Genomic DNA, 18,703 nt, shown 5'->3' with positions numbered 1-18,703 from the left:
ACATGGACGCCGAAAAATGAAAATCAACAGATATTGCAGGCGCAACGCACAAGCAAGGCAGCCAGTGTGAAACAAGCCTATGGAACAGATATTTAAATAGAGAACATAGCTACTGGCTGTAGCATTGTTGTCAGAAAGGCCAGTATTGCAACCTAGCATATTTCCTTAATCTCTGATGACATATCATGGTAATTTTATGATTTAGCACAGTAAATATATTGCACATTGGTCCTTTAAAATAGGCCGAATCATGAGCACAATCTGAGAAGAGTGATATCAGACCAGAAACTACACTAATGTGAAGGTCTGGATTGAATCGCATCGACTTAATGTTAATTGTTTTAAAATCATTAAACCACCCTTTTCACAAAAATAACGACCCATACGAAAAAGCTGTATAGAGAGGGGGGAACAAAAATAGCCTGCAAGAGTGGTAGGTAAAATGTTTTGTTTAGAACAGAATTGTTTCGAGGCATGGCATTTGGGCGAAAGCGACGAGTTTCAAGATTAGGCCTTAAAGTTAATTTAGACAACTATTGTGTGGTTTTTAATTATTTGAAGTGGTAAGTTTGGGACAATGTTTTTGAAATATCCTATCTATTTAGGCAACGACGCAACAACTCATAAGAACTCAATTACCCACAAAGCTATGCGGTTCACCTAAAGAACTCTGGGAAAGAGAAGGGCGAACCATTTTCTCTCTTAGCTAGTAGTAGGTAAATCGTTAGCTTTCTGGTCAAGCTCTTACATGTAAATGTTTCAGCCATAGACGTAGCGTTTTGCAGGGCTTCAACCGACGTCCAGTGGAGAAGCATTGTGCAATTTACTAATAAGTGTTCAAAATTAAGGGTAAGTCATGGTATGGTGAATCGAAGGGTTCGTTTGCAAATTGAAAATGGTAATCCAAACGCGATTCTAGTTACAACAAGGAAGACGTCTCCATCTTGACTCTGGGATATGCGCACGACACCGCTTCATATGTGTTTTCAGAATTAGTTCGACAGCCGGCTACCAGGCTAGCTTGGGGCTTTGTCATCTGCTCGAATATGGCTTTAGTAGATGGTTAATAATATTTATACTCAAATTCAGTGTATTGCAATGACAAGTTTAAAAACTCGTTGTTTGATTTGTTAACGTCAGCAAACATTGGTAAGTTAAGGCAATGAAACGATCTCTGTTCCAGGCAGCTAGTACAGCGTTAACTGTTTAACGTTAAGCTAATATTACTGGTAACGTTGTAAGAACGCTATAAGCGCTTTGGTCAGCTAATTTATGTAGTGTTGAAATTACGTTAGTCTGAAATACCAGTTTACTCAATACTGGATGAACAGAGCGAAATGTAATTGGGCCAGTGCAACATGGTTTTCAGGAGTTTAGGTTAACGTCGTATCTTTAGGCCACAATTATCAACGCCAGGTTCAAGCTAGTTAGGTAAACTACACATTAGGGAAACATCGAGCTAACTAAATAAGGCAGACTGGTTAGGTAACTTGGGTAACGCTAGACAGCTGACGTGAAGCTAGTTTGATATCTTTACCTTGCAATGTATGGTGTACGATTTATTAGCTGAAGTTGATGTTACCAAGCTATAAATCTGGTGATTGCAAATTTGCTACCCATAATTTAGTTGTCACAATATTAGTGTCACGCAATATTGCAATTGAATTTAAGTTTATTAACACGTCACACGTTTTTCACATTGCAATACGGAGATTCTTTGCGATATGTTTGGTTACTTTAACAAATTGAACCGGTTTCTTGGTTCTAAAAAACAAAGAAAAGAACAGTAAATAATCAACTCGTGCATTTGATATTCTTTATGCCTATTTTGGAACCAGTTGAATAAGTCAGTCTTGTGGCTAGGGTGTCCATTGCCATAACCCCTCAAAAGGAGGACACAAGTCATGGTCATGCATCCCCAAATATAATCCTAATATAAATTTAAATTCCTCCCATCAAATCGAACCATACTACGTGCAAGAGATGGCTATGGACCGGTTTTTTTGGGTCCACAACCTGAGTGCAATATGAGTGTTTAAATTTCTCATGGTATCAAAAATATGTATTATGTCTGTATGTACCGGTATTGCTGGTCTGTAAAAATACAGCTATTGTTTGCTCATAACTCCTAGTTATGTAAAATCTTATAATATAAAGTAAAATATAAATGGTCCAGAATTTGCAAATTCTATTTACAGTAAAATAGTAATCCGGCACATAAAAGAAATAAAGGTTAATCTACGGCCAAATGTTTATCATATAAGCACACACATGCTGCACTTAATGGTCATTTCGGCTGGTTGTGCACCTCCAATTTTTTTTTAACTTGCCTGATGAAGATGTGTCAAGTGTTTGCATTTACACTGTGCTCACAAGTAACGTCTTTTCTTGATGGAAATCACTGGACAAAAAACCCCAATGCTCCATAATGCAGTCGAGAGTATCTTTTGATACCATTACTTATGTCAACCTAGTTAATGTTAATGCAATAAACACGAGCACTAACCAGAAACCTTTAGGACCCGTCCAGTTTAATCCACAAATGAATATTGGTGATAAAAGTTTAACGATCATGTCATATATGCTATTTCACTGTGCTCTATGTGACCCATTGCCTCTTCTTATTGCTGCTTCCAGTGGTTAAACCACAAATGAATACAGGTGATGCAGTAAAGCTATCATTTTACTCTAATTCGCTGCATACCTTCCAGCGGTTTAGATGGTCATTTTCTCGGGCACGCGGTACCTATGGTTTAACAGAAGACTGCAGCGTGTCTAATGTGAGCATAAAAGATAATGGCGTTGTGTCAACGTCTCAGTTGGCGCGTGCAATGACCAATCCGTCAAGGCCTAGTTGGTAATCATTAGCTAAAAGTAGCTGTGTTGTCCGGACGGATAACTGTTTTGAAATACTCAAACGGAAGTGAGCAAAGCAGAAAATTGTACAAGCCTTAATGTTGAACAGTTGTTTATGCTTTCCATAGTTGGCAAGATCAATTTCTATTGTTTTTCTGCTCTGGCTAACCGGTTCTCTCTCCCATTTTCAGTATTCATTGATTGTCAGGCTGTTTCAAGGAATGGGAGGAGATAAACGGTGAGTGCCAGTCAGCATTGTCTGAAGTTGTCTCCGTAGCTTTACACAACACTCAACTCTTTTGAGTTAAATTGAATCAAATCATGTGTGATTGTGTGTGTGTCAGGGTGAGTCGCTCTGAGCGCAGTGGGCGATACGGTTCAGAGCAGTCCCGGGATGAGTCTAACTGGAGGGATCGACGAGACCGAGATCAGGATCGGGGCTACGACTCCCATCGCTGGGGTGAAGATCGTCGCAACGACCGTCATGGAGACGGAGAAAGATGGTGGGGCCGGGACAGTCCTGAGGTTGGTGCTCTTTCAAAACACTTAAAAATCTTTTTGTCAAAGCAGTTGCTTTTTTTTTTTTTTCTGACCCACTGGTAAAAGTGTAACCTGTGTTGTGTAGACAAGTACAGTCCCACACCGATCTCAAACTCACAATCTTTGGCATGACAGGCTAGTGTGCTAGCAAGAAGACTAAAACCCATGGGTCCTAGCGTCTGTGGCTAAGGTGTCTGGGAGTGAGATTAACTCCTTGCACAGCACTGTACCCGCTGGCTACCGTTACACTCCCCCCCCCCCCCCCCCCCCCCCCTAAACCTCGCTCCCAATCCGATGTAATTTGCACTTTGTAGACAAGCAGACGGGCGTGCTAGTAAGGAGGCTAAAACCCACGAGTGCTAGCGTCTGTGGCTAGCACATCTCTCATCTCTGAGCCCTAGGCTATTTTCAGCATAATTTCATAGCCATACTTGCAATATGTTGATCTTTTTCAGGACAGTCAGGGCTATCCAGATCTGCCATCATTTGATATGGTACTGCTTTTTATTACTGAAGTTTAAAAGAAAAACTATTCTTCTATTATTAAATTGTTATGTTTGTACATCTATCAAAAGACCGTCTAATCTGGTGATATCAGAACCATGATGGTGGGATACTATGACTTAGCAATTTGAAAAAATAGGTATAAAATAGTATACATTATGCAAAACTGATCTTTGCTGTAGTTTCAAAACGGGAATACTCCACCGTACTTTGTTGTACAGATTAGCACCATCTGAAAGGGTGTGTTTCGCTGTTCCTTTTGATATGCGTTTCCTGTCGGCTGCGAACACTTCATGACTTATTCAGCTATGACGCAGCTGTGTACAAATGTTTGACGAAATAACCAATAGTTACAACTTTGTTGGGTTTGACGTGTTTTCAAAGCAAGATGACTCCTACCCACATTGTTTCACATGCAAATTACGACAGTAGTGTCTTTGCAGAGCATAAGGTCAGCTCTTTCATTTGATGCCGGTCTCGTGTCTACACAATAACGACTTAGTTAGTAATTCAAACAAGAGGAATGATGGTGAGGAGATGCATGCAGAGAGGGAAGCAGTTCATGACCGCTGACATTTCATATCATTGCAAAACCAGATTACCTGACAATAGTTTGTTGCACAGAGTAGTAGCATCGTTGTAAAGGGCTAGTCCCGACGTTTATTCTGACCATTCACGACGAGGCAATGAGTACTTCGTGAGATATGGAACCAAGAGTAAAGTTTGTGAATTTCCAGGCAAGTCAGCACAGGTTAAGGTTAAGGTGCCGGGGAGTGAAAAAACCTAGATGGTCTATTTGGTATTATTTTGTGTGTCTTGGTGGACTGCATGCCCCTGTACCATGAAAGCTATTTTGATAAAAAAAATAATTAAATAATAATAATAATACATTTCCTGAATACACTTGTCTTGTCTTTGTGCAGAGGGGGAGGAAAAGGCGCGGCAGCGATGGCTCAGATGATGGCCACCATTCGGATGGTGATTACTGTGAGCAGGACTACAGGGGTGAACCCGGCGAAGAGAAGGAGAGCAAAACCATCATGCTACGGGGCCTGTCACTCAACGTAACCGAACAGGATGTAAGTTTCCTTATCCCCTGACAGTCATTAAGAATACACAGTGGTGCCTTTCGTACCTATTTTGAGCCCAGTTCTTTCGATTGTTCTGTCTGGAGATCATTTTTAGTTTTGTCTTGTACAAACAGTGGAAGGTGATGACATGCTAGCTTAGTGGCTGAGGATGCAGGTTCTCTTGGAACTCCACTCCAGTGTGCTTATTTGGAACTCCACTTCAGCGCTTATTTTGATGGGTAAATCTGCTTTGTTGTTGGATGGTGTTAGATCCGGACAGCTCTGGAGCTGCTGGAGGGACCCCAGCCAATGGACATCCGCCTGATGAAGAAGAGAACAGGTGAGGCTTTGGCGCTGCGAGGTTCCCTGCTCTCCCAAATCCTGTGTCCACTGGGCCAACCTGCTTCCATCCCAATCCGTTTTGCCATAGCAAAAAAGCTAACTGGATCACCTGCTACATTTTAAGTTCTAAGTACTGTAGGGAAATACATGAGGTTGTAAAAAAGGTCTTCGTTTCATGGCTCTGTCAAAGGTAAGTTTTTTTGTGTGTGTAGTCTGATGCAAAAAAAAAACGACTCCACTTAAGATAGGAGTTTTTTTTGCTAATGGTCAAAATAGTTACATTTAGGCAGTTAGGTGTTGGGGTGGGATTTGCACATTTAATCAGATGTCAGTTCAACCTTGGGTTTTCTTAGAACTATTTGAAATTAATTTGCTAATCAAAAAATTTGACTGGCCATTCAAAAACAAAGATATTCAGCTTTTATTTGAAGTACTGTGCCTTAGAAATACCTTGGCAATAAACAAGAGATTAAGCATGTACAATTGTGTGCTTGCGTTGAACTGACCTCTTTGATTTCCCTTTGTAGACCACATGAAGCTGCACAGTGTACAGTTTTTTTTAATTATTTTTTTTTTTAGTCTTTTTATGGATAATCAAGACTTTGTTGCTATGGCAAACGATTGGACCCGTCACTCCTCCGCCTTTTTAGCCTGTGTTGGGCTCGGAGGGGTTTTACGAAGCAGTTTGTGACAGTTTGAATGTTATGCCAATGAGCTTTTGAACTAACACGCCTCCCGTCTATATCTGAATGCCTTCTCTAGGTATAAGCCGAGGTTTCGCCTTCGTGGAGTTTTATCACTTGCAAGATGCTACCAGATGGATGGAGACCAATCAGGTTGCTTCCTAATCACCAAGTCTAGTGTTATACCTTTGGGATCAAAAACAATAAAACTATCAAAAAAGGAAAAAGAGTGGAACAAAGACTGAAATCCCATGAAACTGGACTGTGTTAGGATTTTTGGAAGTTTCTTGGGAAGTCTGTTTCTCTGAAGGGTTAGTGGATATGTTGCTAGCTAACCACTTACAGCAAAACCTTTCAAATCTTTTGCCATAATTGCAGAAGATTTGCCTGGGGAATTTGTTAAAAGAAGACTCATTACTGTTGAGTAATGTCACTCGTCATTGCTTTCAAGACTATTATAAAAATGATTCTAGGGGTGAGACTGTTTGGAGGAGTCCTCTCTAACTAGTGTGCATCTTTATAAAGCACTAGTCAGGACCCCTTTTTGACAGTTTTGAATATGACCCCTATCAGCGAAATCTGCTTTATATGGGCTCATATTAAGTTTTGGTCACTCATACAGACTTTTGCAAGGATAATTATGTACTTAGCTTTTTCTTTCTGCATTCATAGCTTGTGCTTGTATAGTCCTGACAGGGTTGTGTGAAAGTTCTAAGAAAAGTCTAGGATGTACCCCTTTTTTTACACACTGTTCCGGCTCCTCCCGGACACTCGGGTCCCAAACACCGTCAACACACACGTACACCATGCACAAATGCGTGCAACACACACACACACACACACACACACACAGTTCAGCCAGCAAGGGGGTCCCTCACCCCCCAACCCTGCCTTGCCTGCCTAGTAGTGGCTGTTCTTGGGCTGAGAGTTGGAAGGTGAATGCCAAGGAACTTGAATGACCATGACCTCTGACTTCCTTCCACAGAAACTGCTGATCATCCAGGGGAAGAGTGTGGCCATGCAGTACAGCAACCCTCGTCACAAGTTTGAGGACTGGCTCTGCAACTCTGTAAGTGGACACTACCCTCCAAATTAGTTATTTAATACGTTAACGTGTCTGGGTTAGTCCCTAAACCACGTACTTGGAGTACCCCCCAAGGTTGCTTAGGTGAGGTTGTAATCCAGAACGATGTCAACTGTAGTTGTAGCCAGGTGTTAGTGTTTTTGTAGCTGCAAGGGTTTGTGTGGAGAAGAGGTGGGCAAACTTATCCTGAAAGGGCTTGAATGAGGCCTTTTCCAGGTAACCTTGTCCACCCCTGTGTTGTAAGTAAAGGGTAAGTACTGTGTTCCTGAGAGAAGACGTTAGTCAGTAGCTGCTGTTGTCAATTAAAAAAACGTTCTGACCGGTTACTTGCAGTGTGGCCTGTACAATTTCCGGAGAAGGCTGAAGTGCTTCAGGTGTGGCGCTGCCAAAGCAGGTAAGTAGAGTCCCGACTCGGAGGCCACACCGATCGCAATGTCCTCCCCTCCATCACTGTCAAGTCAGTCTCAGCCATGCCCTGGCACCAATGCCAGTTCCCATCATCTCTGTTATCAGGGCCTTGATGACAGTTAATTTAGTAATACAAATGTTTACCATCCTCTGAAAGGCCATATTGATACTAGGCCTCTCTAGCTCTCACCGCTAATGCTTAGGCTAAGTGCCATCTGTGCTCCAAACTCATTTCAGTAGACAGACAGCCAGCCGGTGAAGCCTCAGTCAGTTGTTAGCATTGTACTTGACTGAGGCTCCTGTGTCCTGACTCTTCTTGACGGAGCAGCGTTTGTAAGGCTGCTATCAGGTTGATGTGTGTTGTCTCTCTGTTTGCCTCCTCCCCAGATGCTGACACCCCCAGTACCACTGGCTCCACTGATACACAGTCCAGCGGAGATTACTATGGCGACAGTAAGAGATCCTACTGCTTTTATTTGGATAGTGTTTTTGAAATTTTGCATGATTGATCTATTTAAAGCATACTCAAACTCTGCTTAATGTTTGCATAACTGTCAAGGAGGGAAATAGTTCAATAGAATGTGCTAGTGTTACGTTTAGCCTAAGTTCATCAAACACACACAGAAGCTTCCTAAATGCATTAGGAAATGTTTAAGGACGCATTTGGAATTGAGTGCAGAGTGGTAAATATGTTTGTGTCTCCAGCTATCATCCTGAGGAACATCGGCCCTTTGTCAACAGTCGAGGGCATTATGAATGCCCTGGCGCCCTACGCCAACCTTTCAGCAGGAAACATCCGTCTCATCAAGGACAAGCAGACAGGCCAGAACCGTGGCTTTGCTTTCGTCCAGCTCTCTTCCCCCCTGGTAAACCACCCTTTACAACCTTTCATCATTTACATCCAAAAATGTTTTTGCATTATTCCGCACAAATAATAAAAGGTGATACTGAAGTCTTTGTGTCCTATGCAGCTGATTTACCAGTCAGATTTGCGTGAAATAAGAAGCCACTTGAATTTAGTATCCATTTTCACTTTGATCTGACGCACACATGCAAATCGTGCATCAACATCATTTCCTGGCTAACTCTGTTGACAAACGTGTACTGAACTTATGAACCATAGTTGTTGCAAGGCAAATCATTGGCCCTTACTCACCCCATCATCTTCTGCTTCTTCAGGAGGCCTCCCAGCTGCTCACCATCCTGCAGGGGTTGCAGCCGCCCCTCAAGCTAGACGGCAAGACCATAGGTGTGGACTATGCCAAGAGTGCCCGCAAGTATGTGAACTACTGCATTTCTGATTGTCTGGTCACTCTTCTATAATTATTGATATTACTAGGCTGCAACTAATGCTTATTTTGATAGTCGAATAATCGATCCATTGTTGAAATCCATTATTTATGGAGCTCAATAAACTTCAGACAACTCTTGACACATTATTTACTCTCTGAAGATCGCTTCCATCTTTCAGTAGATTTCTAAATGCTCAGGACACAGCATAGATCTTCAATCACGTTTGTGAATTGGCGATACACCATTTTGCAACCGTCAGTGGTTCAGCTCTTTGCGCACCACCCAACCTGTGATTAGACGAGAGAAAGTCAACATTGCTGCCAGCGATTTCATTCCCCAAAACAGTAAAGAGTTGTTTGTACAGTTCATTAAATAAGTACATAAAACATAAAATTATCGCTGCAGGACAGTTTTTAAAGTAAGTCGCTATATACATCCGTTACAGAAATATAATTAAAAGTAACAAGTAGTTTTGCAATCGTAGACAACCCCAGAGGGTTTTAAACACTGCCAAGTTAGCTTGGTGTATTGAAGCACAGACAAACACACTGCCTCTTGACAGAGTTAAGAGTGAAATGCTGCCACACTTTGAGGTTTCCATCGCCATTGATCACTACAGTAAAGCAACATATCATACATTCCGAGTTCGCATGAAAAACACACACGGTGACCTCACTAGCAACTAATTTGGTCATCGATTTTAGTCGACTACGTCTATTACTCGTTGCGCCCTTAATTGATGCGTTTCTAAAACGTTAAATATAAGGGACCAAGTTAAGGAATTATCTAATACGTTTTTACTTGCTGACTTTGCAGGGATCTGCTGCTGCCAGATGGGAACCGTGTCAGTGCTTTCTCTGTGGCCAGCACTGCCATCGCTGCAGCCCAGTGGTCCTCTCAGGTGAGGTGGCCTCCTTAAATCAGTTGTTCCCTAAACGCATTCGGCCCCTTTTGGCTATTAGTAGACCGTTACTGTCCAGGGTTATGTATTAACACTGTGTCTATCTCTCACCCCAGCCTCAGCAGGCGGATACAGAATCTGAGTACAGCTACCTGGAAGAGGGCTATGTGCCTTTCACACAGGTGGGACCACACCTTCCACAAAATGCTTAATACATACACCCCTCTCCACCATTTACCAATAACATATGAAAGGTGAACAGATGTGGCCTTGAGAATTACTGCTCTAGATATTGTGATGGTAATGTTCGTCTTTTTGCGTCCGTCAGGAATACCAGGCTTATTACCAGCAGCAGGCCGTGGCACCAGACCCCAACCAGGGCAATGGCATCCTCGGAGGTGGGTACTCCTCTCATCCTGGCATCGAGACACTCGGTGCGTGCATGTACATGTGCCGTTCCCCCAAACATGCAGTGATTTCAGCTGTGTTCTGTCCCCCAGCTGCCCCAGGAGTCAAAGTGGTCCCCGCGTCCTCTGTGGTGATCTCGCAGACGGCTCAGGTGTACCAGCAGCCGCATTTTGTTGGTCACCCTGGCCAGGTGAGCCTCAGGTTTCACTCTTGCGTGACCACCTCTCTTGTAGTAGCTCTTGTGTGGTGTCTGCTTCCTACAATGGAACATTTTAAACTCACAAATGTAAAGACACAGGCCGTGTCTATTACCGCGCACTTGCACACTTCAAACACTGACTTTCAGTGCTTAGGGCGTTCACACTGACAGAACCAGCAGAATTCAAGCCACTGAAAGTACCCGGATGGCGCGCTGCAAACGGTAAAAAAATGCAGTGTGGACACTATGGACACTACTCGCCCTAAACGGGCGCCATCTTGGCTACGTAGCGGAAGAGGAGGAGCCCTTTCGGCAGCTTTTCAGTTTGGAAAGTTGGCTGACTGACGCCTCGCAAATCACTTCAACCATTATTGCTGGTTACAATAACTGTGTTATCTGATAGAACAGTGTCTATTTCTCGGTAACTTTTGAAAAATCTAAACGAGAAAACGCCAAAAGATGTACATTTACATACAAAACACGGCCGTCAGCAGAGTTTGGTCCGCCATCTTTGTTTAAAATTTCCAGTTGGCCGGATGAAGCTGGCGCATAGATTTATGGGTAAAAGGCTCGCACATTTGCAGCCGTCAGTGTTCCATTTGAGACCACACTAATCAGCGACAGAACGCACTACAGATGTAAGTGCTTAGTGTGCACTACGCACTGGATTGCAGTGTACTTCGTAAAGTGCGCGGTAATAGACACAGCTACAGTTGTGGAATGGTGGACATTTCATGCAGCCTTACACCTGTCTGCTTTTGTTTGGCTTTAGTCTTTGCTGGGTGTGCCCGGGGTGGACGGGAAGCCACAGTCTGGTGCCACATCTGCTGGGGACAGAACGGGTGAGTTTTCAGAACCATATGTGATTATGCACTAGACAGACATACATACATACATACATACATACATACATACAACATACATATTCAGTCTTGTCTGTCTGTGTCTTTACCCGCAATAGTTCCAGACACCTACCAGTATGATGAGTCCTCGGGCTATTACTATGACCCCCAGAGTGGCCTTTACTACGACCCCAACTCACAGGTACTTCCTCCTTCAATTAGGTTTTAGTGGTACATAAGGTGGAAGAACAATCTTTGAATGATTAGTGAACCGCAGCTTGTCCATGCTCTAAACCCCCAACCCTGCTTGCAGTACTACTACAACTCTCAGACACAGCAGTACCTGTATTGGGACAGTGAACAACAGTCATACATGCCGGCGACGGACGCCAACGCCCAGGCGGCTGCCGCAGGCACCTCTGGCTCACCGCCCAAAGAGCCCAAGGAGAAGAAGGACAAGCCCAAGAGCAAAACTGCCCAGCAGGTTAGCCCACATTCAGACACGATTTGAACTGCTATAAATACACACCGCAGAAAGGGGACGGCTAGACAAAAAGCATAAGAGATTGCTGGAAAAGGATAAAAGAGATGGCTTGAAAAGGATAAAAGAGATGGCTAGAAAAGGATAAGAGATGGCTAGAAAAGGATAGGAGATGGCTAGAAAAGGATAGGAGATGGCTAGAAAAGGATAAGAGAGGGCTAGAAAAGGATAAGAGATTGCTGGAAAAGGATAAAAGCGGTGGCTAGAAAAAAGATAAAAGAAGTAACATTCCATAAAGTTGTGAGTATGAGACATGCTTGTGGAGAGTATTTTGGTAACAGGAGACCTCTGAACTACTTTTACTTTTGCTTTTGTTATGTCTTGAAAGAAAATGTGAACAAACTTAGAACTTTTTGTTCTTTTTGTAATTTAAGTGTGCACATGTCGCATACCTATTTTAACCATACTGTCTCTCCATTTTAAATGTGATTAAACATTAATTAGAGTTTTTATTGCTTTGTAATGCTTTTATGTCCATTGTTATTTTGTTCATCATTGCCTTTCACAGCTCACTACACAACTTCACTGAAGTGTTGCATGAACAGCTGAAGTGTGTGTGTGTGTGTGTGTGTGTGTGTGTGTGTTTAAATGTTTTCATTTCAGTACAGGGCTATTACACCCATAGCTCTTGGTGTCTTGTAGCATGTAGGTATCTGCCAGCACTCACCTCCTGCTCTCCATGTCACCTTTCCTGCAGATTGCTAAGGACATGGAGCGCTGGGCCAAGAGCCTAAACAAACAGAAGGAGAACTTCAAGGGCAGCTTCAATCCCATCTGCCATGAGGAAAGGAGAGAGGCGGCCGCGGCCGATGCCGGATTCACCCTGTTTGAAAAGAAGGTAAAATCATTGTGGAGGTACCTGATGGAGATAGCCTAGACATGGGGGTTTGAAGAACCAAGTGTGTGTGTCCAAGTATTTTTTTTACGAGGAGCATTGTAGCACTGGAGCACTGCCCTAGTGGTGAATGTGGGTTTGAGCTTGGACTTTAATGCTCTGTATGCTCTTGCCTGTGCAGCAAACGGGAGCCCTGGACCGACTCGTGTGTGAGGCAGCCAGGGCCGCCGAGGAGGAGCCACCACAACCGCAACCGCCCCCAAGCACGTCCAAGGTCAGCATTCCTGCTCTGGGCTTAGTCACTTAAGTCCTCTGGTGTTCGCTTCAATATGCAGTCGGCACTTAAAGCCTTTTAAGGAGCGAATGAGAACAAATAGATTGGGATAAGAGTGGGATGGACATAAACAGCGGTCAAAGTTATTTATTTATTTATTTATGGTCTTACTCCAGCGGAAGAATAGTTCAAGTTCGAGAGAAGTAGCATAGCATTGCTGTGTTTCGTGAGGCTTTGATACAACAACAACAAGATGCTCAGCAGTTGTCAAGGAGATGACCCAGTGCTCTTTGTGTCTGGGTGTAGGTGGGGCTGGTGGCTGCCTACAGTGGGGACAGCGAGCCGGAGGAGCTGGCTGAGCCAGACCGAGGGGAGGACGGGGAGGACAAGCTGACCGACTGGAAGAAGCTGGCCTGTCTGCTCTGCAGGAGGCAGTTCCCCAACAAAGAGGCGCTGCTCCGCCACCAGCAGCTGTCTGACCTCCACAAGGTACCGAGAGCATCCATTTATCCGTTCTCTGCTCAATTCAGGCATGAATGAGTGAGTGCTCTCAGTGTATGTTTCTCACTTGATCTGCATCAGAAAGTCCTCTTTATTAGACCAGTTAAATGAATCTTGAATGTCAGGACGGTACCGCCTGTCTACTAACTCCGATTGGCTTAAGTATTCCATTCTCTTATGCTGATTTAAGGATTCGATTGACTTTAGTATTCCATTCTCTCATGCTGCTTTAAGGTGCAGTCTTGTCTAACTGGTGCTGTCTTTTTCCTTCCAGCAAAACTTGGAGGTGCACAGGCGCTCAAAGCTGACTGAAGAAGAGCTAGAGGAACTGGAAAGGAAAGAAACTGAGGTTAGTACACCTCTTCGTTTTCCAAATATAGGTCTAAGTGTGTGTGAGGTTGGGTTTGCATAATCTGCCTTATTGAGTATTCTTAGAAACATATCTTTTGGATGTCAGAGGTTAGATGTCTACTTGAAGCTGTTTGTAACCTTGTCTTGTGTTCACTAGCGACCGGGAGACCATATCAATATTTGAGTTGAATTTTACATTTGTAGAAGTGTAGCCAACAGGCGTGTGTGTTGCTGTTACATGTTTGGCCAAATACTACTTGAAATGGTGCTCGAAAGTCAGCAAGTATTTACCCCCAATGTCAAGGTTTTAGGACTGATGCCTCTTTTATTTGGTGTCAAATGTGCCCCCCCCCCCCCCCCCCCCCCCCCCTCTCTCTGAACAGATGAAATACAGAGACCGAGCGGCTGAGAGGAGAGAAAAGTACGGTATCCCAGAACCCCCTGTTCCCAAGAAGAGGAAGTTCACCCCACCTCAGCCAGTTGTGTGAGTAGCATAACATGTACTTTACAGTATTATTGCATTTGCTTAGATACATTCGCTTAAGGCCCTGTTGTTGAAGACCAGAGGCCTCCACTTTAATGAGTGAAAGCTGTTAATAATCGGTTTTGGTTTGTTATACCACAGGAACTACGAGCAACCCACAAAGGACGGCCTGCAGAGTGACAACATTGGCAACAAGATGCTGCAAGCCATGGGCTGGAGAGAGGGTAGTGGGCTGGGCAGGAACCAGCAGGGAATCATCGCCCCCATCGAGGTAGGGGCATTTTGCAGACACAGCTTTCTAGCAAAGTATAACATATAGCAACAACACACACGCAACCAATGTTTTTGGGAATATTAGCGACGCACCACTTGTTTTAGAGACAGAAGTGTCTCGGTGTGAAAAGTATGTCGCCTCATGTCAGACATACACAAGGCTGCAAACCGGCGATAATGTTATGCCAGCACTGCTTTTGTCAAGGTGATGTGTACATTCACAAAACACCTGGAGAGAGGGATATGAACTACGGCTCAATGTGGTTTGTGTTTCTCCTGCTCTATATAGGCTCAGATGCGTCAGAAGGGGGCAGGACTTGGCACCAAAGGCAGCCATTATGGTGTGGCAGACGGCGCATCCTACAAGGACGCAGTCCGCAAAGCCATGTTCGCCCGCTTCACAGAGATTGAATGATCTACCTCTGAAACCTGATTCTTCCCACGAGCCCCCCATACAGCCTCATGACACAGGACCTGCCCACGTGCTCTCACCATGCAATAGTTCAACGGCCCTTGCGATTGTTTTGTTGTATATATGTACAGAGTGTGATTGTCCCTTAAAATGTGGAAATGATGTGGATGATTTCTTTTTTTTTTTTTTCTGAGGGGAGTGTGTGTGTGTCATGTTGGCATGATTGGTGTATTGTAAAGTTTGTATGATACTGGCATGGTCTCATTTTTGTACAGAGAATAAAAGAGACATAACTTTAAAATGTGCCTTAGTCTCTGTCTGGTGAACGCAGACATCTTTTTCCTGCCTTTTCTCTGAGACATCTCAAGTTGAAAGTTCTGGTGGTGCTTCCCCCCCCCCGGCCTTTATAACTACTTCTTTCACTACAGTAGTCATACATTGAACTGAAGCATATTGAAGGAAATTCCAATCAAATCAGTCTGTAACTGAAAGGTTTCTTTTCAGGCGGTGGTTGAATTTCACCAGGATACATGATTCATAAGTGTTCCACTTGAGCTTGTCTCCCTAGATAAGTTTAGGGTTTTGACTGGGTTGTTGGTACCATTGGAGGCCTGACGGGAGTCCTGTCCGACTGATCACTGCCCTGTCATTTAATAGACTGGCTATTGAGTTACTAAAATGTCTTCAGGTTCAGTTCTGTGTTGATGAGAGGACATTTCAACCTCAAACACTCAACTTTTTTTTAATTTCCTGGGTTTTGTCATGAACATTTAACTGTAAGTTACAGCAGTCAGTCCGTCAAGGGATCCCCACCAGAGAGAAAAAAACATTTGTTACCATCTTGGTGAACGCCAGTTCACATGTAAGCAATTATGCATTTGGTATAACAGGATTATGTTGTTGTGCACCGCTTACATAAGTGCTGCTGTGTTGTCCTGAAACTCAGCAGAGTCACGGCGGCTGCATTAACTGCAGCATCACTGGCGAATAGACTACAAGGCTTGTACGCTCATGCTCTGAATTTACTCTGCCCTCGACTCGGGGAGGAAAGTATGGCAATCTCTGCGCACTTTTCCGACTGAGAATTATTACTCTGGGCCTCACAAAGGTTAGTGCACAGCGATGAACATGTTGCCTTAAGACGTGTGAGGCGAAGTTTATTTGGGTTCACTGTGAACTTTTTATGAACTTTTGTTATGACTAGATGGATGGCTTTGTGTCTGTTCAGTATACAGTAGAGCCGCAGGGCTGTGTTCACTGCAGTTTGGAACACTCCCTTTAGAGTTTTCACCCGAAACACAGGCCTGCAGGGCCATCGGTGCAGTACCGACCGGAGGGGGAGGACTGGCAGTGCTTCAGATGGGAGCCAGCTGGACTCGGAGCTTTAGAAAGGAGTTTCAAGTAAAGAAGCTCAATATCTTTCCATCCACACCTGAGCTCTTGCTCGAACCTCGGGTGAGTATATATGGAGAAGTACAAATACTGCCTACCTAGTTACGTACTCTTAACAGCTCCCAAGCTTGTGGACTTTTAAATGCTTATTTTTAGGTGTTGTATTTTGCTTTGAATGCATATAGAGGACTATAGAACATAAAGGTGAATGCATATAGAGGACTATAGAACATAAAGGTGAATGCATATAGAGGACTATAGAACATAAAGGTGAATGCATATAGAAGACTGTAGAACATAAAGGTGAATGCATATAGAGGACTATAGAACATAAAGGTGAATGCATATAGAGGACTATAGAACATAAAGGTGAATGCATATAGAGGACTATAGAACATAAAGGTGAATGCATATAGAGGACTATAGAACATAAAGGTGAATGCATATAGAGGACTATAGAACATAAAGGTGAATGCGAGTCTGTTTCTGCACTGTGAATTGCATTTGAAAGTACTGCAGTGGCCAACAGCCTGAAATGGAACCAATGGCAGGGACAGGGAGATAAAAATCAACAATTAGTCATCTGCTAGATTCCAGATTCTCCTCTCCTCTGCCCATCCCTTTCTCTCTCTCTCTTCACTCCCTCACTTCTGATGCCTGCTAACAGTGGCACATCCCTCCATGGGCCTGGCTCCTGTATCGTCTCTCGTCTCTGATCTACACCCTGGCCTGGTGCATACACTCGGCCCTGCTGTTTGCCACGCCCAAATGGCTGATCCTGTTAAGTCACCTGACCTACTGCATGCTGGGAGTATACTACCTCACTGCACTGGTCAACCTCGCCGTGGTGCTGGTCTCCATCAGACGCTTCTGCGGGAGGAAAGTCCAAGAGAAAAGCTCAGGTATGAGCAGATGGCTGTTTACATGTGGATGTAAACAATTGTCAAGAATCTTTTCTTAAAGGTGCAAAAGGAAAAAATGGTCAAAAAATACAAATACTTTTCGAAGTACAATTTAAAAAAAAAATGCCTGAAAGGACTCCTTTGCATTCCAGACAGTTTTGTTTGTGTTCATGTTTTGAACTAGTTTTTGCATTTAAAAAAAAAAAAGAGCAACAACAGGTTGATTTGTAGTTGTTAGGATGTTTAGAACTAAAGAACACTTCAGTGGCAGCCTCTCACGCACCTCTCATGTACCTCCTGTACAGCAGGTGTCAGTAGTGAGCGACGGGCATCGTTTCCACTCACCACCCCTCTGGCTGTTTCACTCTGCCTGCAGTGGCTCCTCCAGGTCATTGTGAGTGCCTTCTCCCTCATCGTCTCCCTCCTCTACTGGTCCATCCACTACCCCGTGTCCCGCCACCCCATCAGGCCCTTCAGCATCAACCTCCACGTGGTCAACAGTGCTCAGGTCCTCCTGGATCTCTTCCTGTCCTCCACACCTGTGCACCTGTCTCACTACGTCTACCTCCTAGCAGCTGGGCTTCTCTACCTGCTGTTTGCTCTGGTGTTCTGGCTGGGTGGCTTTACCAACATTTACGGGGAGCCGTATGTGTACCCCGTGCTGGACTTCGGGGGGCAGCCGGTCCTTGCTGTCCTCTGCACGCTGGGCTTCGCTCTGATCTGCCTGCCCCTGTTCCACTTGGTCCTGTGGAACGTGCACCTCCTGAGGGAGAGGCTGGCCCGGGGACCCTGGGGCAAGAGGTTTGCCCTAAGGAGAGAGGCCTGGTGGTGGGGTGGCGTGGGAGGTCTGGCCCCTTTTCCCTCGCCGGCTCTGGATCCAGAGTTGTCGGTGTTTGCAGGCAGAGAAGGAGAGCCACAGCTGCTCCTCACTGCTCCGTCCCATGGCTACTGCAGCCTGAGCACCGAGTCACCCTCTGATTGTCACAGCTCTGCTTAACTGCATCTCCATCTGAACAACCCAAGGCAGGGACTGGGAGGGAGTGTCTATTTTACCACCACAAATATGTCCAAATCTAGATTGTTTCCCGTAGCCACCGCGGTCAGAACCCAATCCACCATGAGACCATGAGAGAAGATTTCGTATATGAGAGAGGAGTTCTTATAACCGTGCTTTCCATACACTGCCTACATATTTATGGAGAAACATCTTCAAATGCATGGAAAGAAGGACTCTTTATTTAGAAGAACTAACACAAATGTATTATATTTGATAAACATAGGGTGCTAAGTATCTCTAAAATTCGCACAGCAGCTAAAAAAACTAAACAGAACTGAATTTACTAAAATAATTAAGTACCAGAAATAATAAAAACCAGATAACTGGCTTTGCACTTTATCTAATGAACTAATCTCTGCTCATGACTCCCCATGTCTTTTATATTGTAATAAAACGCCTTTGAGAAAATGTCTGGCTACTTATCGTGTACTGTACATATTGATAGTCATCTTCACTGAACATGTCCTTAAATGTCTGGCTACTTATCGTGTACTGTACATATTGATAGTCATCTTCACTGAACATGTCCTTAAATGTCTGGCTACTTATCG

The 18,703-nt window shown here is 44.0% G+C and overlaps 2 protein-coding genes across 3 annotated transcripts; both read left to right on the top strand.

Annotated features, from left to right (window-relative positions):
- The first annotated feature begins 675 nt into the window (after positions 1-675).
- Positions 676-15,102, top strand: rbm5 (RNA binding motif protein 5). Of its 2 annotated transcripts, none has more exons than XM_012822658.2 (25): positions 676-849; positions 3,048-3,094; positions 3,201-3,381; positions 4,824-4,979; positions 5,241-5,310; positions 6,075-6,148; positions 6,981-7,064; positions 7,413-7,473; positions 7,875-7,940; positions 8,193-8,353; positions 8,667-8,764; positions 9,597-9,681; positions 9,798-9,863; positions 10,010-10,079; positions 10,182-10,279; positions 11,061-11,130; positions 11,250-11,332; positions 11,444-11,614; positions 12,369-12,509; positions 12,688-12,780; positions 13,087-13,269; positions 13,556-13,630; positions 14,016-14,116; positions 14,258-14,387; positions 14,679-15,102. In XM_012822658.2, the coding sequence occupies exons 2-25, from the start codon at positions 3,078-3,080 to the stop codon at positions 14,802-14,804; spliced, it is 2,460 nt and encodes an 819-aa protein (XP_012678112.1). In that variant the 5' UTR covers positions 676-849; positions 3,048-3,077; the 3' UTR covers positions 14,805-15,102. The 2 variants fall into 2 exon arrangements, with proteins under 2 accessions (XP_012678112.1, XP_031424144.1); XM_031568284.1 differs by having other exon boundaries at positions 10,164-10,279.
- Positions 15,103-16,160: 1,058 nt separating this feature from the next.
- Positions 16,161-18,092, top strand: LOC105895843 (protein rolling stone). The gene is made up of 3 exons (XM_012822534.2): positions 16,161-16,256; positions 16,861-17,095; positions 17,404-18,092. The coding sequence occupies exons 1-3, from the start codon at positions 16,161-16,163 to the stop codon at positions 18,090-18,092; spliced, it is 1,020 nt and encodes a 339-aa protein (XP_012677988.2).
- The last annotated feature ends 611 nt before the right edge of the window (positions 18,093-18,703 follow it).

This window comes from Clupea harengus, chromosome 5, assembly GCF_900700415.2.
Source record: "Clupea harengus chromosome 5, Ch_v2.0.2, whole genome shotgun sequence".
Taxonomy (NCBI): Eukaryota; Metazoa; Chordata; class Actinopteri; order Clupeiformes; family Clupeidae; genus Clupea; species Clupea harengus.
Note: the sequence above shows the minus strand (reverse complement) of the source record. Positions and strands in the feature narration are given on the sequence as shown.

What these genes read in the sequence shown, in the direction of transcription:
- rbm5 (XM_031568284.1), top strand. An exon ending in GTGTGGCGCTGCCAAAGCAG is followed by an intron (nt 7,474 to 7,874) that starts GTAAGTAGAGTC and finishes CCTCCTCCCCAG; the next exon opens with ATGCTGACACCCCCAGTACC. An exon ending in ACTACGACCCCAACTCACAG is followed by an intron (nt 11,333 to 11,443) that starts GTACTTCCTCCT and finishes CCCTGCTTGCAG; the next exon opens with TACTACTACAACTCTCAGAC.
- LOC105895843 (XM_012822534.2), top strand. Translation starts at nt 16,161, where the DNA reads ATGGGAGCCAGCTGGACTCGGAGCTTTAGAAAGGAGTTTCAAGTAAAG. An exon ending in AGCTCTTGCTCGAACCTCGG is followed by an intron (nt 16,257 to 16,860) that starts GTGAGTATATAT and finishes GCCTGCTAACAG; the next exon opens with TGGCACATCCCTCCATGGGC. An exon ending in AGTCCAAGAGAAAAGCTCAG is followed by an intron (nt 17,096 to 17,403) that starts GTATGAGCAGAT and finishes CCTGTACAGCAG; the next exon opens with GTGTCAGTAGTGAGCGACGG.